This window comes from Embiotoca jacksoni, unplaced genomic scaffold (genome assembly GCF_022577435.1).
Source record: "Embiotoca jacksoni isolate LCO1_2020_lvr unplaced genomic scaffold, fEmbJac1.0.p SCAF_49, whole genome shotgun sequence".
NCBI classification, from domain to species: domain Eukaryota; kingdom Metazoa; phylum Chordata; class Actinopteri; family Embiotocidae; genus Embiotoca; species Embiotoca jacksoni.
This window is the reverse complement of record NW_027185402.1, coordinates 2,254,310-2,276,505: the sequence shown is the minus strand read 5'-3', so window position 1 is coordinate 2,276,505 and position 22,196 is coordinate 2,254,310. Positions and strand designations below refer to the sequence as shown.

The 22,196-nt window shown below is 43.5% G+C and overlaps 1 protein-coding gene across 9 annotated transcripts in view; it reads right to left on the bottom strand.

Moving 5' to 3' along the window:
* Positions 1-22,196, bottom strand: part of LOC138210886 (adhesion G protein-coupled receptor L3-like) — a 153,808-nt gene that overhangs the window by 34,642 nt on the left and 96,970 nt on the right. For all 9 annotated transcript variants that reach the window (XM_069170240.1, XM_069170242.1, XM_069170243.1 and 6 more), the window contains 4 exons: positions 19,502-19,685; positions 14,412-14,534; positions 11,800-12,005; positions 9,157-9,333 (listed from right to left, as the gene is read on the bottom strand). In XM_069170240.1, the coding sequence (XP_069026341.1) occupies positions 9,157-9,333; positions 11,800-12,005; positions 14,412-14,534; positions 19,502-19,685 (690 nt within the window). The remainder of the gene's footprint in view (positions 1-9,156; positions 9,334-11,799; positions 12,006-14,411; positions 14,535-19,501; positions 19,686-22,196) is intronic.

Genomic DNA, 22,196 nt, shown 5'->3' with positions numbered 1-22,196 from the left:
AGATAACAATCAACAGTTTGCCGGCTGTAGCCATGAAAGGAATTTACATCAGGACGTAAAAGCCAAAGTGCGCGTAGGGATTCTTGGACGGGAACAAGAGAAGGCAACATGGCGGCCCAATCTGCAGTATGACTGACGTCTTTGGTCACAATCAAACAACCAAAGCAGCAACACAAGCTGCCACGCATATTTTTTAAACGCTTGTACCTTCTTTTTTTTTCTGCTTTATTAGTAAGATCCAAGAAGGAAATCCTCAAACACAATACATCCAAAACCAGAGATTCTACTTGTATACCCAGGAAGTACATAGAAAGACTGACATTTTATGGAATTCAGATTACATTGATACAAATAAACAGCATATCCACATATTGTGGCAGGAGACTTGTCCAGAAAACACGCCACAGGTCTTTTGAACAAGCAGCTAGTTACGACCCACAGTTACGTTTTAAAATGTAGTGGCCTCTAGCGTTTGTATATGTAATGACAATTTTAGAGAGGTGACACAATTCAGACGACTGCCCTTGGCCACGTGTCAGCTGGGGTAAACTCCAGCATCATGTGACCCTCTCCAGGACAAATTGTGTGCAGATAAGGTGCAGAGGAAGGAGCGATATCCTCATATTGAGTCAGCTGAAATACCTGAACATCACATCACTAAGTGGCATGAAAAATAGCAAGCAATGAGAGCAGAGAGGGTGAAACAGTTAGCTGAAAGTAATTAGCAAGCATTTGAATAGTTTGCTTGAAGTACTGGACAAGTGGCTATCACTCCAAGTGGCAGTAGTATGAATGACTGCAAACAATGAAAGTTAATTCCGAACATCAGCATTTGCGATTATTTCCACTGCAATGAAAAGTTGAATAATATCCAGTTTAAAATGAATTTATACAAACAGACTCGCAGCATAATGGTTCATGTTAATAAAGGCATACTTCATTTCATCTAACAAAGCTTGTGGCTTAACATCTGGCAAAAAAATGTTGGGGGCCACGGCTCAAAAAGATTTAACGTCTTACAAGCACATGTCAGTGGAACAGATGTGCTGATTCCCCAGTGCAATTCACATCTGGAATTAGTTATTATCTGACAATTCTGCAACCAGTGGGGTAGAACAGACACCATCTATATGAAAAACACGGGCATCTGAGAGTGACATCTTGATTTATTAACTGAGCATAATTACTGCATCCAAACACTTTGGTCAGCTACTGAGGCTGCCTAATTTCCCGAAGGGATCGTCCTCCTTTTCAGACTGCTGGGCATTGATTTAAAAAAAAAAAAAAAAACGGGGAGAAAAAAAAAAGAAGAAAAAAAAGTGTAAGTCCGGGCGGTGGGTGGTTAACTTTAAAGGAATCTGCCAACCTCCTTACGACTGCCTGTCATCACTGATGGGAGTCGAAGACTGTCTGGGTGGAACCTGACATGACGATCAAACAGGCTTTTTTTTTATTTTTAAAACAGAGGAATGTTACAAATACTTCAAGGCAGGCAGTAAATTGGCGTCGACATGGCGTTAGGCACAGCACAGGTGAAAGCTTAGCGAAACTCCCTCTTAACTGTGCAAGCACTGAGAATCTATAGGCTGCCAGCAAATAACGCACGACTCGGAGCAACGGCGTGAGACGAACCCAAGAAAATATTTGCATACGTTGAGGAATAACCCTAAAAAAAAAAAAAAAAAAAAAAAAAAAAAAAAAGCATATTGCGTTGTCTCTCAAAAAAGCACCACTTCAAATCATATTTGGACCACACAGCAGTATTTTCAGCAGGGGGCAGGGAGAGAGAGAGGGACCATCAACGTCAACATCACCCCCCCCCTCCCTCGCCCCCCTCCTCCACCAGTCAAGTTCGACTCAGGAAACTTGGGGGATGAAATATCGCACAAAAGCCTTGTTTAGTGGCAGCTCGACTAACGCTAGCAGAGAAGGGGAACAGATGCTGATCATTAACGGGCTCTGGTACAATAACAGCCGCAGTGCTCCTTGAGTCTGGGGAGAGCGCTCTTTTGATTTTCCTGCCTGATGAGCCGTTGTGTATACGTTAGAGGGGGGGGAGGGGGCTGGAAAGATGTTATATAGAGCAGACATCTGTGTGTGTGTGTGTGTGTGTGTGTGTGTGTGTGTGTGTGTGTGTGTGTGTGTGTGTGTGTGTGTGTGTGTGTGTGTGTGTGTGCGTGCGTGTGGCAGTCTCCACGTAAGTAAGCCCGATCTCATCCCCCTTTCACTTGAGAAGGGTGCCGATGCAGTAGGTGGCAACAGATGTCAGTGTTTGTGCCTGCATGCTCGGTGGTGTGCGCTTGCACGTGACACGTTCGTTTGCTCGCAGCCCGCTGCGTGATGGAGGTATTGATGCAGTAGGTGGTACTCGCCGTGGCGCATTGTGAGGGGACCCCGAGGTCTCCGGGGCCGGCGAGCTGTGCAGCGGCCGCAGGCTCTATCCATCACAATCTCACCTTCAATTGGAGGAGGGCCAGGTCAGAGAGAGAGAGAGAGAGAGAGAGACGGCAACGGAGGAGGGGGAAAAAAAAAGAAGACGAAGCTATAGGAAACAGAGCGAGAAGGGGAGGGGAGTGTATCTACACCTGGGTGATGGATTTACTGGGGAATGATTTCTTTGTTCTGGGAGAACATGATGGCTGAGATGTCGCCGGCCGGCCGGCCACAACGTCTCTCCCCCTTTTACTGGGGGGCTCTGCCCGGGCAGAACGGCAAAATGACGTGATCCGCAGAGCCTCTGCACCTCACACCTCACGTCGGCAAGCCTCCGTGACGAAGGGAGTCTGTGTGAGGGTCTCTAAAAGAGTGCGCTCGTGATTTACTCCGAAACGCGCTCGCTTCTGTCGCAAGGGCGGCCCAGTCATACGGCATCCATGTTAATTAGCAGGGCGAGGCACATTTGTGCACATTCGATTTGTCCTCCAATCTTTCTCCCCCCCACCCCTACATTTTTCCTCGTATTTCTTAAACACACATATTTCTCATTCCAGACGGATGCCTGAGGAGATTGGCTTCGCCCCTGATCTGCTAGCGCATGGCACAAAACGCAGTTTTCTGTGGACTGAGGCAGTTTGACAAGAAGGAAACAAGACATGGCAGCGAGCATTTTGCATCACGCCCTGGTCACTCCGGCCAAGCCGTCTTAACATGACGTGACATCTCATGCACTTAATTACCATAACATTCTGTGTCTACAACCAAAATCTCCAGGACCAGTTCTCTGATATGTGGAAGAGGTTGAAGCGGTGGAGAGAACAGTGTCAATCCTTTATACCTCAAAGAACCGCTCTCAGCAAGGGGCCATGGAGCCAATCCAATTAAAATGCATAAATCTCCCTATATGCCTCCGGTGCGGGGGCTTTGACTCATGAAATACAGTCAGGCAGGGCAGACGGTTGCGCTGAGGGCCAGTGGCCCACTGCAGGGAGTCATGTGACAAGTTCACCTACGGTACGGCCGAGGATTTATGATCTGCGCCGGGACGAAGAACAGTCGTAGGAGAGGCCGTACGAATCGGGCGTCCTGGCGAATTTGTCACATTTAAAAAGGTCTGGGGGAGACATTCCAGCTTGCATGGCGGGAGTTGACATTCAGCACATGCACCTACTGTCACACTGTGTTCTATGCTACAATAACTAAGATATAACGTCCAAGCACGACTCTCCGTTGCTATGGCAGTTAACGTGGTCCCTGTCTTCTCCGTCTGTGCCGCAAACGTATAAATAGATTTTATTCCGAACCGCTGCTCTTGGTGTGTGTGTGTGTGTGTGTGTGTGTGTGTGTGTGTGTGTGTGTGTGTACGGTACTGTGCCGTGCTCTGAAGTTACATCATAAAACACACACCGTAACCTTGACTGTCCTTTCTCATCATAGTAACTGTCTGATGTGGAGATGTTCTGTAAGGACAGTGATGAATGTTACCCAAATATCGCCCCCTCCATCATGCAGCGGGATGTGCCATTGATTTATACTTACTGGTCTGGCGGGAATAGTGCCACTTACCAGTAGCTCAATGCCTCCCTGGGGCCTATGTCAGCACACACATCTACTGTGTAAATAATGGCCTGTAGGTGGAACCAGAGCAGGTCTATATTTCTTGAGCCGGGAGCTTGTGCTTTAGCCCATATTTAAAGGATTTAAAAAAAACAAAATTCAGTGCCCACTAGAAAGCGTCAGAAAATGTCAGACTGTTTTAAAGGAAAGGGTTCAATCAGTACAAGTTGAACGGGAACGGGCCATTAGGGAAATGATGAAATAGTGTTGCATTTGTATGACATTCACTGCACTCGTGCATCTGCTAAAGCTCCGACCGAGTGACCCAGAAAGGTTCAGGCAACAACAAAGCCCAAATCAAGTTGGCATCCCCACTGCTGTCAAGTGTTATGGAGGTTAAAGGATTTAAATTGAAATGTTCATCTGGTGTCCAATGTCAGCACTGCGAGGCAGAAGCAAAAGCTTGCCTTTTAACATGAGGTGGAGTGGAATGAATTTATTTCCAATACATTTCAAGCATCTTTGATCACAGTGAACGCCTCACGGCTCGGTAATGGGACGTCTTGAGGTTAGAATCATCAGCGTTCCTAGCAAAGTCACATCAAAGTACACCCACTCGCATCGCTCCCTCCAAAAAGCCCCGTTTGCAATCATTCTGAAAGATACAAGAGACAAATAATCTCACACACGCAGCTGCCTGTCTGTGACTACAGTTTTAATTTGTTTATGTGGCCAAAGGCGCTTCTCCGCTCCGACTGCGGGATCAGTCAAAGGCATCGGCCCTCTGACGAGATAGCCCGAAATTAGCAAACAAAGGGCTTGAGTGGCAACACAGGCAGCGGTGACAGCACTCCATGCCCTTGCGAGCGTCTTAGTGGCAGGTACCTGATCCCCTGTTTCTGACAGAGAGCGCGTGAGTGAGAGTACTCCTAAAATTTGAGGCCTGATTTACTACTTGTAAATTAGCAACTTCAAAACAAAACAAAAATTATAGTGATTTTGGTTTAGGAACATTATGTTCAAAACCACCAGGGCTCTAAGACACTTTCAGGTACTTGCGGGCAAATTTTCTAACCCGACTAAGGCTCAGAGCTTCAGCCTTTGCTCTGATTACAGTCTGGAAACCATGTTCGCATTAAGGGTTGCATTAACACTCAGAAGCTCCGACCAATCAGTGACCCGCATGGGTGGTTAAGTGCATTGAAATTGAAGTAAGTGGAAAAAACAATTCCAAATGTAGCTGCAGCTCTGGTAGAGTTTCAGCCATAGATTGTCTACAAAAAAATAGATGTAGCCTCTTGTTTTAGAAAATGTAGGGGGATGCAAAAGTGATTCAAACTGCAATACCATCGCAGGCCACTAGGGGTTGGCTCCAGAAAGCCTCTGGCTCCATAGACTCCCATTAAAGTGCTCCCATGAAATACAAACTCAATACATTTTTCATTGTCATTATGGTGTCATTTGCAAAAATCTCGTATTATGACTTTTTTTGCGATCCATCTGAAAATAATCCCATTATTAATCAGACGTTAGGCCTCAAAAAGCGGTTTGTTTTGGGGCGTGTCTGTTTGATTGACAGGACCGTGGTTGACTTCAGGTGTCCACGATAGGTGGGCGGGGGAAGGGTCTCATGGTTTCCAATCAGATTGAGTCAGGTCCACCGCCTGCTCCCCCACAGATCATCCAAATATGGTCACTTCTGGTTCCAAAACAGCAGGATGGTGTCTTAGTTTCAAAGACAACCCGAAGTCTACGCTCAGTAGGATGCAGCGACTGGGAATAATTCCCTAAGAGAGCGTCCCCAGACCCATATATTTCAAATTTTCAACAGCATTCAAAGTGTTACAATATGTGAATTTAAAATTATTGGGACAAACTAACTAACATAATTAATCACAGTGACACACAGTCTGGAGTTTCTCCACTGCTCAGTGTACCTACGGACCTCATGCTGTGTAATGAACAGTACATTATAGTTTAAGGGTTTCTTCTGAACATCAATGTGTGAAAAACCTTTTATGTTTCCCACATATAATAATCAATGTCAGATTGAGCTTGATTACGCGGTTAAAAAGGATACGAGTGCACATCTATCGGTTGTACAAGACATTTCTGGTCTCAAAAGAGTGAAAGCCAGCGAGACCTTTGAAGTCTTGACGTGTATGGTAGGTAATTGCACTAAAGACTGGAATACATGTCAGGTGTCATTACATGTAATTACTGTACAATGATTGTTATTTTGAAACAATGCATCACATCCTGCTTGGAGACTATGACTGCCTTCAAATAAACTTCAGACACCAAGTGCATTTTTTTCTGCTGGAAATGAGCTAAAATATATGGGGGAAAAAAAGTTAAATTGTGCTCAGGGGAAGTGTAAAAATTCAATCCCCCCCCCCAAAAAACAACAAGGACAAAATTACAGCGTTTATATTATAATGTCACACAGACAAGCAGGAACACTTCGCAACTCTTAATTCGGTTAAAGTAGGTGGCACTTTGAATGCAATCAGAACATGGTGCTAAAAAAAATGTAACGCTGCAAGAGGGATACGGACCACATTTTATGAAACCCAACATAAAGCTCTCAGAATATGATGCTCATTATTCCCAGCGAGCGCACATGCTATCCATTGGCCGAGATTAATGATGATGGTGATACTGCAGTGAGTCGCTGTCCTCAAAAGGCAAATTGTAATTACAACTTTTTTTTTTTTTTTTTTTTTTTTTCCCCCCACATCTCTTGTGGAGATGATACTGAGAAATAAACAAGGCTAAAACATAATCTGTTGCTCTGAGGGTAATGAGCACTAACAATGCAGAGATGAGCAGCGGCATGTTCCGTTGCCATGGTTACAAAAACAGATAGTCTCTTCGGTTTATGAGATTTCTTTCTCTTTCTCTGCCTCTCTCACACACACACACACACATGCACACGTACGTGCATGCACACGTACGCGCATGCACACACACACACACACACACACACACACACTTTCCCTCCATTCACCATGGTCTCAGATCCAACACGATGACAGTTTGTCAAATAAAAAGCCTCCATAGCTCCCATTCTGAGGCACCCTACAACAAGCTGCCTTGTATAACATCCAAGTGGAAAATAAAAAAGAATAAGCCGAGGTAAAAAAAAAAAAAAAAACCCCGCTATCACTCAGAACTGGGGTGTAACTACTGTCCACTTTTCTCCGGTGAACGCAGTGCCACAAGCGAACCCGGGCTCTCCAAAATGTTACGGATTGGTTTGAGTGAAAGAGCTCCTTTTACTGCTTCCTTTTCTTTTCTTTCTTCTTTTCTGCTGCTTTGCTTTCAGTGAGTGAAGGCTCCCATTCTTCGTGGCTCCCTCTCTATTCAAGACTCGACTTCAGCCCTACAGGGAGCTTAGTGGGTCCAAAAGTCATGCTGCTGAGTGACAAACAGTAGCTCTCTCTGGCTAGAAGTAGACCCCACCCCTCTGAGGTCAAGTGTGGAGGCTAAAAAAAACTAAAACATACAGAATTTTAGATTATGTGCATTAAATGTTGTTGTATTTTGCTCTTGGGATCGTGCATCATGTGTGTGATAAAAAAAAAAAAAGAGATAGAGTTGGACTGGGGGAATAGAGGCAGCTGAAGGAAGGTCGAGTGGCTTTATGGAAAAGGGCCAGTTGGAATGGCGTTTACAGAGATTTATTTAAAAAAAAAAAAAAAAATCCTCCCACTGTCTCAGAAGAGAGACTCCAGAGAGACAGATGCCATAACAGATACCAAAAAGTGCTCTGCTCTGTCAGCAGCGAGCTCCTCAGACTTCCTGTGACAGAAATAATTAAGGTGTCTGTCAGCATCAGAACACAAACATAACTTCTTCCGTGACCGGCTGTTCTCCTGCCTTTTCTCTCTCTGACTGACTCTAACATGGTCTTTTTCATATCCCTCACTGGTTTAAAGATTTTTTTTTTTTTTTAACTCATAACCATTTCCTTTTACTTGAACAGGATCAATCTGCCTCCGAGAAAAAGATCCAAAGTGGAGCACCTAAACCAGTGGTTCTCAACTGGTGGGTCGACGTGCGTGACATTTTTTTGCACTGTGCTGCACTTTTATTTTGAAGGAGCAGTGTTTCCTGCTGCAGCACCCCTGCAGTAGCTGTTTGCGGCCAGTAGTGCCAAAACCAACATCATCAGATCTGCAGTTAGCTTTCATTTAAGCATTAAGCATTTGCAAGTTTAGAATTCGATAAGTCTGCCTTTATTCATATTTCATACAGCTGTTCGAAAAGCATATGTGCCTGTAGTTGAAGATAAATCTCCTGTTGTATTTCTGTAGTTTTGATCTATAATTGCACTTTTGTTTAACTTTTTGGGGGTTTATCCATGTTTATTAACAGTCCATGAAGGCATTGCGCATTACTGCACTATTTTTTTGTGAAATATAATTTAGTGGCTCAAAAACTTTCAACACTTTGGCTGCGACTTAATGACTAAGGAAAAATGTGACTCCTGAAGCAAGACCAGTTAGGAACCACTGTCCTAAATTATTCTTCATGGCCATAAGCAGAAAGCGAATAGCTCCTCCGTTGTTTAAAGAGAGGTAGTAAAAAGATAAGTAAAGTAATATTTCTTCAACAACTACCAACAAATGCCCATTCATAGAGTTTGCAAAAGGTTTGAAGGCCAAAACAAATCATTATTTATAAAACCAAAGTATCAAATGTCTTTCTAAAAGCTTTGTGTGCTGCTGCTCTAAAACATGTGCACAAAACACACCACACACAGGAACCGATCACGAATTTCACAAACAGGAGATTTAAAATGGCCGCAATCAAAAACACACTCACAGGTCACTGTTTCAGACTGTATGAAGATAGTGTAAGCTGGCGCTTTAAATGTTAGTCGACAAAGTGCTGTCATGGTCACAAAACAGTTTTCAGTCTATTTCAGCCGCCGAACTAAAAAAAAAAAAAAGCAGGTGCGTGTAAAACATACAGTATACTGAAGATAGCCAATGCAGCCTTCTGCTTTACCCCGGCTGGATTTGACTTTTCTCGTCGGTAAACCACAGTGCATTTTCATTTCTCCCCATTGCATTTCCTTCATTGCATATTTTTGAGGAGAAATGTTTCCGCTGGGAAGCATAAAAAAAAAAAAAAGAGGAAAAAGAGCCGGCCTACCTTGACGTCCACGTGGGCCATGAGGACGGCGAAGTTGGTCAGATGGGTACAGGAGCATGTGGTGTGGGTCCTGTTGGTGCCGAGCAGGCGGCAGTCCTGCGTCGACCAGTAACCGGTCATGGTGCGCTTGGAGTAGCTCCAGAACGAACAGTTGGGGTTGAAGTTCTCCTCCGATTGCTGTATTATGATAGAGGGCAAAACAACACAACAACACATGAATACATGAGTAGAGTCAAAAGTGTCCCCTCACTGCGAGAGACGCGAAGTTAATCACACGTTAGCTCGCTCCGTTTTGGCTTTCCTTTGTTCGCAGGGTAAACACCCAAAACAAAAAAGGGCTAATTTCTTCCCACTGCAATCCATATCCTTTTTAAAGCGAATCGCAAGTGCTTTTACTGTCATAAAGCATGGAGCGGCCCCATGCCTGTTTTCCACTGTGTTTTTTGACCTTTCTCTTTAACTTTCGCTGCGTGACAATGGACTGCCTCACTGTTTAATGGGCACCACCGCTGTCTGTGCTGGGCTACGGTCCTAATGACGAGCACGCCTCCCTGCTACCTCGGTCGCCTTTATAGAAATGTCATCCAAGTCAACCGAGGTTGGGTGACAAGCACGCACGCACACACACACACACACACACACACACACACACACACACACACACACACACACACACACACACACACACACACACACACACACACGGCACAACAAAAACATAACTGCTGATAAACAGATACATCAATAGCCCTTTTTTTTTTCCTCCTGAGCCCATTTTCTTTTGTAGCCACGGAAACAAAGACAGAACCCTCGCCATATCCTTTCCTCTGCGACTCTTTAGCTTCCAAGGTTAAACAAATCTTTCACTATAAACACCGTGAGGAGCTGGAGTTCCCCCCCCCCTCACACTCGCTGTATGGTGATTAGTCTAATAAGGTTTATCCTCTGTGAATGTAAATTTGCCTCTGATTGTGTTTTACCCTTCACACACCCAAACCCTGCGTAAAATGCGCCACGGCGAGGAGACAGGACGACCCCCTGTCCCATTAATGACTTTAATTGGTCCCATTAAGTGGCGAGGCAAGGAAGCGAAACAATAACTGGAGGACACATCATCATCCCAGAAGACCAGTGATCCAAAACCTCACGGTTGAGAGGGGGAGTTAACAGTGGGAAGGCCGGATTATAGGAGCCCCCTCCTCAGCGGCACAGGAAACATATCTGACATTGATATTCAAGGTCAAAGACGGAGTCTAGTTATCATACTGGAGGTGAATAATACATAACTTAAATTCAGTATGGAAGCCTAATGTATACAATACTTTATACAAACAATCTGTCCAGTTTGGATCCTTCTACTCTCAATTATTCATCAGTCTATTATTGTCGGGAACAAATTTATATTACGCTGGGCTAGAATAATGATAATACCACAGACTTGTACAACAAAATTAAAAGTAAATAACGAGAAATGATTCTTGCCTGTAGCCACAACCATCCTTGGAACGCAAAGACCAACTAAATGGTGGGATCTCTTCACGGCCCCTCTGATTGGCTCACTCGTTTACAAGGGAATAGGGAGCCCTTGAATTGACGCACCAGCCGATATGGTGCATCAATATTGCATCCAATCACGCTTAATTAATTGAGGAAGCCAAAATTATAATTGTGATTATTATGCGATTAATTGTGCAGCCCCTGGTGTACACAAAATATACTCTATATGTAAATGGCTGTATGTTTATGGCACTTATAAGACGACGGAGTGACAACTGCAGCGCCAGCTCTTTTGGTGAACTCCAGGGTTTTACAAGTAGAAGGAGCTTTTCTAAAAGGGCACTGTTTTATTGCGACGACTTGATCCGACAGAGAAAAGGGTATAAAAACCGCAGGTGCTCCAACATTAGACGACCAGTAAAAATTAGTGAATTGACAGTCCAAATTACAAATTACACTTAAGGCAGGTGAGTCGCAGCAATAACGGCATTGACATTGTCCCCCCCTGACATTTTCCCACCATTTAATTTTGACATCCATAAGCTATCGTCCTTTTACTCCCTCCGACTCTCCGCTCCGCGCCCTTTTGCTGCTGTTGTTACTTTCTTCCAGGTCCCTCCCACACGCGAGACCCGCCGCAATTCTCTTACAGTTGTTCGGCATCTCTGATAATCGCTGAAGGCACTGTTTGTCGACAAAACAAGGGATATTTTGAGGGTAGCCGAGTGTGGAGAAGATAATGGAGTCAGGAGGGAGAAGTCAAGACTCCCCGCGATGACTAAGCAGCCTCCAGTGAGGCCGAATATGACTGATATTTGTTCAGGAGATCAGGCTGGTGGTTCAGACTAATAAACAGCAGCATGAATCCCCATCATCACTTTGTGAGCGATATTGTTTCCCATAATTAGATTTTTCACACCTCTCCTGGAACAAAACTGTGATATTACTTAATTTTCTTCGTTTGAGGTGGGATTTGAACATTTTCATTGCGCTTCAGCGATCGAGAAAATGATGATGGAAACGCATGTGTGAAGTGTATTTTTGGTGTAAACAAGAGGAAGAGAGACAAAGAGCACATTAAATGCAGCGGCACGAACATCACAGTGAAACCGAAAGCTCTCAGAACAAACACACGCACAGAATTACCTGGAGGTGTCTGATGGTAAATATGACCGGGTCGGAGAGATAGACTTTGTTCGAGTCCTTGTTGATGGCAGCTGTGATAACCGGTGAGTTGACGATGACAGAGTAATTGGTCGCCATGGCTTCACTGCCCAGCTTCATGCTAGCGTTCTCCGTTGAAAGGTAGACGCCGATGTGTTTGTACAGGACGAAAGCTATTCGGATCTCACCTGCGAGAGGACAAGAATGAAAAGAAAAGAATGCACCTCATGAGAAAACAGACGTGGACACCCAAACACCTCAATCCAAAGCAATGCTGCTTTAAAAGCCTCCTGTTCTTTTTGGGAAGCGTTTCCATGATTTGGGAGCCTGGCTGCAGGACTTGTGACCATCTAGCCGCAAAAACATCAGTCAGGTCGGTTGCTGGCGCAAGTTCAAGCTAAGCGGCAACCAACAGTGACGTCACCCATTGGTTTGTGAACGGCTGTTAGGAGGCCTCGAGTTTGGATTTTGGCTGTCGCCATCTTGATAGTTCAGAACAGTGTGCAGCCAGAAGCGGCCATATTTGGACGAGATGGGAGGGAGCGAGCGGGGGATCTGACCCGATCTGATTGTAAATCCAATCCTAGGCCCCGCCCACCAATACCTGATACGCCGCAGGCCTGTCAATCGAACAGACACGCCCCCAGATGGACGGCTACAAAAGTTGCAAGTCCACTTTGGCTAGCAACATCGAAAATAACTTGTGTAAATAATTTTATGACTTTGTATTTCACGAGAGCAGTTGAATGGGAGTCTACGGAGCCGCGGCTTTTTGGAGCCAACCTCTAGCGGCACTCGGCAGTATTACGGCTTAAGCCTTTTCTGCATTGGCCTCATTTTTCAAACCCAGCAGCTATGTCCACTTTTACATGCAGTTTATGGCTCCAGCTCATCCCGGGGGCCGTTGACCACTCAGGTTCTTCCAAACTAAACTTTCTCTCAGACAGCAAACACTTGCTGCAGCCTGCGTTGATTCCTGCTCCCTTCAAAGTTGAAAGATCAAATTTACAATATACAATGAACACATTTTACTGCTATTGGAGTTCTTTAAATTACAGGCCGACACTGTGATCAAACATGAACGGAATTGGTTCTCGAGCGACATCAGCTTCAATACTTGATTATCCAGTCAGGCACAATAAACACTGTGCCGAAAATTTGTTTATTAAAAAATAATACTTTCATGTTTCCTCGAATCTATTTTAAACTGCAACCCACTGATGGATGAGAGCTGGGGAGCTGGGAAATGTCTTTGCTGTTATCCATTTACAAAACATAACCTCAATGTTGTTCGGCAGCACAGGCAGCAACTTTAGAAACTCAGATCTGTGTGGACTTTTATTCATGGGGGATTGTTATGTTGACACAGGACAGGGTCTTCCTCAAACTATTTCCTAAAAAAAATATTTTACCTTTACTCCTGGAAAATCAGCACCAGATCAAAAGTACATAAAAGCCATGTGAACATTTTCCACACTTATCCATACAACGCGGTAGTAATGTAACGTGACAAGAATGTGCACGGTGCTCCGTTTCAATCTTTTTGTCCTGACAGTTGTGCCCTGTCAAGAAGAAAAGAAGTCCAGTTTCATGATATTTATTTGGCTCAGATTGGACTAACTCTGGAAAAACACTAAGAACAAAAGGAATCCTTCAGTGTAAACCTTGTTAACACAAGAATCGGAGCTGCACACAAAAAAACTCTCACAAAAAGAGACCAACATCAAGGTTGCCAGTGTCGTTCCACAACAGGAACAAAATGAAATATTTCCTACATCAACAAACAGTCATTTTATTCTGCGTCCAAAACTGTGGTTACCACTCGGCATTGGCGCTGACAAAGGCGAGCATTTTTCTTGTTAATAATTCCCCTCCTCTCTTTCTCTCTCACAGACATCCCTTTTCCCCTCCTGCTGTCTCACTTTTGAGCACTGATATGAAAGACAGTTACCTCCCGCCGTGCCTGAGATCACTCACTCAGATGAAAAGAAAACAATTTGGGTGACGGGGAAATAGCCGCCACCCCGCTATAATGATCCGCCTGGGCACGGCTGGACACAGACTCAGTCATCCAGCAGCGAGGCACCGGGCACAGCTTGCGTCGATTCTGATTTGCATGAGCTGATGATAAAGTCTAAAAATGGGGCTGCATTGCTGCCGAAGACGGCTACGTATTGTGTCTAACTGCCTCATTTACAGTTCAGAGGCGGTGCTTGAATGTAACCGATTCCACAGCAAGGGCCCCGTTTGAAAACTGCAGTGAGATCCAAGCGCTTTATGTGCAGACCAACAAAGGATCCGGGCCGCAAATTGAAAGTTATTCATAAGCATCTGTAATGACATTCCCACAAAAACCAACGTAACCCTGTGCATTGACACATCCAAGAGAAGAGAGGAAAAACAAATAACAAAAATAATTTCTGATTTATTACAGTACATCTTGTAAGCAAGAAAGGTTTTTTTAAGCTATACAATAATATTTCCAAGTGACATTTCATTTGTTGCATTTTTATAATACACCGACCGAAGCTGCATGATTTAACTTCACACCAACAACAGGGGACCGAGCGATTCAAAAGGTTTTGCCCTCTTACCGTTTCTTCCGTGCTGCTTCAGAGTGTTCGCCGAGAGGTGGATGGAGTTGCCTTGGCCTCCGGTTTGTGGGAACTTCAGGTCAGGCAAATTGCCATCTGTGCTCATCCTCGCTACCTCCAGCTCTGCACACGAACAGGACGAAATAACGAACAACACGAGTCACAGGAAAAACTGGTATTTTCAACTCTTTGACTCAAAGAGTTTTACTGTTGATGCAATCTTACTAAATGTGAAATGAATTATTGTGTTGAGTGAAGTTTACCTTTTTTTCCTGCCATTTTCATGACCGGTTTGCAAAAAAAGGTCCTTGGATGAACAATACCAAGCAACTGGACCATTTTTTTTTTTTTTTTATCAGATTTAGCTTTTCCTTTTGAATAACTAAGTATATACAAGGGTGCATCATTAAGTTCACAGACTGCTATTGCGCGCAAACAATGTGCAGAGCAGGGAGAAGGTTTTACCCTCATAAGTAAGGGGTTGCAATTGCCGTCAGCACCTGAGTTATGCATGTTTTTGTAAGTGCTGGTCCAGGTGCATTTGTCTAACTCAGCAGCAGAGACCTCCGGCACTTACCATTGACGCACAAACGGAGCAGTTTCCGAACTTATTGATCCACTTCCTCGTAATTATGCTCGGCATCTTATTGCATCCAATGTGGGCCACCAGTAAAGGCCTTGGTCTTGATTTACAGAAATTGATTATTGATTATCACTGACTACTTAAACTGCAATCAGGAACATGTTATTATTGCTCAGGTGATGGCTGAAGCAGACAGCAGCCATTTGGTAACTTCAGACGCATCATCACTCGCTTCATTGATTCACAAAGCCATCCTTGTGTCGCAGGTTTTATTAATCACTGAATCTCTAAGGAGCCTTAAATGCAACACGTCCTCACTTGATTCACACAGCTTTGAAGGCCCTTCCTCGCTCTCAACCACGCGTGTGGCGTTGTGCCATAAATGACGATCCGGTGACATTGTTTTCTCTTAAATTGTAAAAACAATGGTTGTCTTTGGCTTATGACTAAAAAAAAAAAAATAAAAAAAAATTATCATGTTGAGAGGAGAGAGATACAAGAAGATAAAGACCTGCGAGGGAGGACGAGCTTGCATCTGTGGCAGCTCAACAGCTGTTGTGTCTGAAGCAAGCTCCTAATTTATGGTTCAAAGAGTCCGGTGTCATACAGCAGAGGGAAATGAGCTGCTGATAGGAGCCTGGCTGAAATAAAAAGCTCATTCCATCAAAGTTATTACACCATGATACAATTCAATTTAATAAAGCAATCTAGTGTGCTCTAATCTCAAGTAACAGTGACCTGTGTGGAGACTAGGTATTCCTAAATGTCAAATTAACTCCCAAAGCACTGAGATGAATCCTCTGATTCATGGCAAGGTAGAAATACAGGAAAGAAGCTGCACGAGTGTCTTAGTCCCGTATGAGCACTATGGATTCATCCATGTTGGAGGTGTAAGTAAACAAACAGTGACATATCACTGTAACTGTAAATGCACATGTAATGCTGTGGTTTATGAAAAGGATAACACCCTTTAGGCATTAATGCACAGCGTCATGCAAGAAACATGTCACTGAGACTGTGGAAGAACTGCTATGTGATGAAATACAGTCATTAAAAGGTCATCTAGAAGTCTTCGGATGTTTAAAAAAAAAAATGAGATTGTGAGACTGTAAATAAGACGGAATCACCAGCGAGGGTTAGCTTGGAAGATGGAAAAATTAGTTGTTAACCATTGAAATGTTTTAGGAATAAAATGTGCCAGTGCATAGCCACGCAGGGTGGCGAGATTTCACGTCCAACATAGCCAACGTCAGTTTGACGCAGTCAGATTCAGACTCCTCATTTGTGCATTTTAGCAAGCTGAATGAGTGGAATTTTTCAAATGGCTACAAGGTCCAAAAAAAGAGTAGAGAGGAAGGTGACTACGCTGGACCTGACAGGATAGACGGACCTTTCAATGCTGAGGAGTCGTCGGAGAGGTGCCATTTCTTCTTTGCCTTTTGTTGCTGTTATTGGGCCTTTCTGAGGCTATCGTTCGGTTAAAACAGTGAATTTCGTTTTTTGAAAAATAACCTTGGTACCTGCGATGGAAAGTGGTTTTGGAAAATTTGGTTTGGCACACATCGGTACACAGTCTGAAAACTCTGAGAACATCTGATCTCAAGGAAACAAAATCTGCCCTCCAGAACCTCAAAAGTTTTGTTTGTTTAATCCATTGAAAAATATGACTTCCGTCATAATCGTTGACTTCATTCATCAGATTCTTGACTATCATCAGACATGTAATGTCCGATCATATTCATACAGATGTAAAGCACAACTCCGATACATGTTCATGTTGATGCACAGGCTGTGCGCTGGTGGAGCTTCCTCAAACACTCTTTATGTTCTACATTTTATGATATTAATGACCACGTAATATTTATTAGCCATTTATGTTCTGTATTTATTAATGTTGTTCAGCCATCAGAATCAGTATAACGGCTTGGATTATTTCAGAGCTCTCTCAAAAAGCAGAGCCTTGGTAAAAAAAAAAGGTCAGTTCCTTGATCCTGGTGTCTCTGAGTCAAACGTTTTTTTTTGTTTTCTAAGGATGACATCATGTCCAATTTCAGAAAAGTGTTTTGACACAGAGTAACATTCCCTTTCACAGCAGCTACATTCACCTCTCGAGGTGATTGCCGACCACGATCAGTCCAAACAACTACACTTCCACTGTCAACACATCGGCGTTCAGTTACACGATGCCACCACAGGAATGTGAGCCGTTGCTACAGCAACACTCAGACTGGCGGGCAGATTAGTCTGTGGTCTGTACTTGAAACACAACTTCATCAAGCATAAGGAATAAAAACTTAATTAAGCCTGATAACGCATTCAGCTGATGATCTGATGCGAGTGGACTGTGACACCTCTGACTTTGATAAAGGTTACGGCCAACGAGAAGCTACACAGAGGGCACATTTTAATCCCCCTTTGTATCTGTTCTCATACCAACGCTTCCCAGAGTTTCTCTTAAAAAAATCTTTTGTATTCACATTCTCTTGTGCTTTTGCAAAGGCCAGTTTTTTTTGTTTTTTTGTTATACATTCCTATTCAACATTGCTAAGACAATACCCCAGATAGCTCACCATTCCCTGGATTCCACGCCTGCCTCTTGAAGAAAGGAGGCATTTTTCTTCTTCCTCTTGCTCCCTTTTCCCTGTGTGCTTGTGTAAAAGAGCTTACGATGGGCTTTAGGGAATTTCTTTGATGCCATAGGAGTTGTTGGACCCACAGGCTATACCTTTAAAGCCGGTTTAAATAACACGCTAATCGTCAGAAATCTGTTCATAAGATTATCACGCGTAGAGTGAGGCGCACTCTGCTGCAGATAAAAGCCCTAGAAGAGCACATGCACTGTGACGTGTAAACACAAACACAGACACAATGGCTGAGGAAATATCCTTCTTTGAAAGCGAAGAAACTAGATCTCATTATCAGCTTGAGCCTAAAATTGGAACGAGGCTTTCTTGGCGCTTCAAGATTCCCTTTAAGGCAAGGAAACACAGCTCACCCTGCCGCCGAGAACATGTCGGCAGGTGCAATGTGTGTAAGACACAGCACACCTGCACGTTACACGTAAGTCACAGGGAGGGATCGATAATTAGCTGCCAGAGTGATTACCAATGTTTTAAAAGGGCCTCCTTGTCCTCATTTAACTACCCCACATGGCATGAGGAATTGCAGGAGGCAACTGGCTGAAAAAAAAAAAAAAAAAAGCCGAGCAAACAAGAGAGATAAGGCCTAGTAAACATGTCACCAGCACATAATTAACCAGACGGCCACTATGGGCTATAAAATCTCACTCAAGTCGTGCAGTCATCGTCTCATTCCCCTCTCCAAACGAGCCCAGAATCGCCTTAATACCCAGATGAATTGTGTGCCAGATACAATAAAACCCATTTTATTAATTCTCCTTACGCTTGCTTCCTTTTAAGTCGGTAGACCTATATTTTTAGGTTGCCATGGCAGCAGGAACTTGAAAAAAAAATTCATAGAGGGCGATGATACATCATGACATTATTTTTTCCCCCTTCCCCGACTCCATCTGCAAAAAAACTTATTTAATTTAGTTTTACTTGGTGTTTTATAAATGGTTCACTGTAAACTGCAGATTTAATAAATTATAAATTCCAACATCTGACGTATCGGGTTTTGAATTACAGCACCAGAGAAAACAGTTATGACAGAAGTTCCATTATCTGTGCTCACTTGGTATTTATACACTGAATAATGAGCACTGATCCCTGATCTGCACGACTGGTGGTTAAGTTTGGCTAATAACTGACACGAATATAAACACAATCATTCGAGATAATTGTTAATTTACAGCTGACTCCCATCAGCCACAAACAGTCCTCCTGCCATATTTAACCTGCTGCAAGAAAAAAAGCATTACTCCGGTGACCTTCACACTTGATTCGCCGCTTCAAGAGCTCTGCTGTCAATATGAGAGTACGCAGGATCAATAGCTGTATGGTGAACTTTGTAACCCCTGTACAACAAGTAAGACCAATGACAGCTGAGAAGCTTCAGACACCATGAGAGAAAAGGCTAAAAATAAAGTAATGAAAAAGACATCCAGCTCTTTAAATTTTTCTTATAATTGTCTAACTATCGTAATTGGCAATGCTGAGTCTTCCGGATGAGCTAATAATCTGTTTCTGAGCAGCTTGAGAAGATAATTCTGCCCAAGCTGGTTTACTCATACAAACAAAAACAACCAAATTAAATGTAATTTGCATCCTGGCATAGAAATGTCACTGCCTTCATCTCTTATAAAATAAAATAAAAAAATCCAGATATCAAGTCCTCCTGAAGCTCAAAAATGTGGTTTGATTTTTGTTACGTTACGTGAATGTATCTGAATATTTTAACGTTATCTCCTGAATTTTTAACAAGGTAATTAAACCTTTTAAGCAAGCCAAAAAAGTCCTGTCTTCAAACTTCACCCGATGCAAAAAAATCTTTGCTGACAGGAAGTGAGGATATCTCGTGAAGGTGTACAACTAAAACGTCTACTCACGGATGTTGTCGGTGTTCTCCTGCACGATGTCCGTCTTCAGCAGGTTATCAGCCAGGACAAAGGCCCCCTGCTCCACCGTGTCCAGCAGCATGGTGGCGGCCCTCAGCTGCTCGCCCATGCTCAGCTCCCTCCAAGCCGCCCGGGCCTGCGGCTGCAGCAAATTGTTGACCGTCTCCACCATGGCCTGGGGAGTCCAAATCATCGATTTAGTGAGAAGAGGCTAAGCTGGCCTGGGACTGCTGTTGCTTGACATGGTGATTTGGTAAATGGTATGAGTGAAGGGAGATCAAAGAGAGTCCAGCGCTGAGAAAAACAATCCTGTGGGATTGTGCGAGGAAGAAGCATGAAGTGTTGCTGTTGTTGTTGTTTTTTTTCCCACTTTTGCTCTTTCATTTGAACTGAAAATGTCATAATCATCTTTTCACTGCAATTTCATGACTCTGTTTCTAATTCCTTTACAAGCTATGCTTTCGGACATGCATCGTGAACTAGCGGCAGCAACACCTGAATCTGTAACAACACTGAATATGTTGTCAGCTTGCTTTTGTTGCCGTTTCCTTTCATCCTCAGGGAGAATTAATCATGTAAATGAATCAGAGCCAATGCTTGCAGGACTACAGGCCAATTCTTACATGACTTGAGGCCACAGCCCTTAATTGGTGTGATAAATTTTCTTCCATGCAGACACTCCCAATACACAAAAGCATTGCGAAATAAATAGAATAAACAACACTGAGACATTCCAATGGATGTAAAAAAGGTAGTTGCTCCTGGCAACTATCTGCAACCATTCCCCTCCGATCTATCCTGCATATTAATAAGCATTGAACAACAATTATGGCTTCTTTAATCCCCCCCACAACAATGCCAAAGCGAATAAGGAAGGAGGAAACAAGAACATCCGAAAGACAAGATGAAAAATTAAGAGCCATTAAAGATTTAAAAATGCCAATGGCAAGATTTATGAATGGAATGCTAATTGGTCAAGGAAAGCGATTCATTCCTGGTACCGCTGCCTCCAAAGAGCAAAATGAGGACTGCCCGTGGAAAGAAAAAAAATGAAGCTACATCTAAACTATTACAGTGCACTACATGGCCAAATAGGCAATTCTTAGACATGTTGTGCACAGCTATTAACAGTACCATTTCAACGCACCACTGAGAAAATCATGGATTGGATTTGAATTTTAAAAAATTGAGATTCCCTTTGCACGCTTCAGAAGTTTGTGACATTCTGAAGATGGAGGCTACGATGTAAGTAAAAACAGGGAGGTGTCATGCCACAGAAACCCTCCCTGAGCTTTTCTCAGATCCCCTTTTTGATCAACGGATTATGAAAGGGAATACGAGTTTTAGTCTGACTCCAAAACAGTGTGTGGATGAAGCTGAAGGCGATAAGAGAAATCCTGCGCTCGAGTGTATCAAATGAATTCCTGATCAGAAAAAGAAGACAAGGGTTGTTGGCGGGGGTGATGGCAATGCTGAAGTGTAATCGACCCCCTCAATTACCATATAATGTTAAGTTGTATGTTTGCTTGGAATAACTGGCAGAGCCGGGTGGAGATGGATGACTGATTGTAGTGAACTCGCTGGCGCTGGCTGAGAATTTTAAATAGCACCAGCTGTCTTTTTCCCCATTCAAAACATACCCAGACACAACCACCCACCCACCCACACACACACACACACACACGCACACACACACACACACACACAGACAGACACACACCGCTGGAGTCTGACGCAAGACTGAGCACACACCTCTGCACCTGCTAGTGCGCAGGGAACATACACAGGTGTGTGCACAAACCGCAGGCGCGGTGAAACAGCTCCACACAAAGTCAACCAACTTTGATGTAATTATTCATTATCTGCAGCCAATCTCCAATCACACCTTTTGACATTCAGCTACAGGCAGAGGTTGATTCACTCTCAATTAAGCAGCTCTTTTTCCTCCGGCACTGACATTCTTCTTTTCTTTTCTTTTTTTTTTTTTCTTTTTTTTTACCCTTTGTTCACCGCTGCATGATTTTTCTTTCAGCACTTCTTAAAACACTGAAATAATGGTTCATCGGAGAAAGCATTGATGGACTTGCAGAGGAGGCCGTCTGTCTTTCACGCGTAGAAGACGCGTATAAAAGAGAAGAACGTCCCCCCCTGCCCCCCCCCGAAGACCGAGGGGAAGGGTCAGACACCTGATGAGGAGGGAATACGCAATGGATAATTGATAAACAACTGAGGGACGAGTATTAATATTAGAATCAGGATCAGTTTTCAAACGGGTTCTTCAGGCACTTATAAGATTAGGTGAAGGAAAGCAATAAAGCCGACATTGACTCAGTGCATAATTTGGCCATGCAATACATTCCCAAATCACTGTGACACAAATGAGTCATTATTGTTATTAATAGGCAAATAGCACGCCAATCCGGCTTCATTTAAAGCAGAGAATGAAATTATACCATAAAGACCGTGGCGTATTGTCTCCACGCTGGAAGGCAGGTGATTGACAGCGTGCTTTCCCGATGACACCTCAACTTTTAATCTCCACATGCAATACAATAATAAAGACTAAACAGAAAGCCGGCTGTATGTTCCTGCAGTCTAAAACATCCAGAGCAGATGTGTTCCCTGTGTAGGGACAGTTCCTTTATCAGAAAAATGACTTTTCTGTGCTGCTTCACTGCATCTCGGA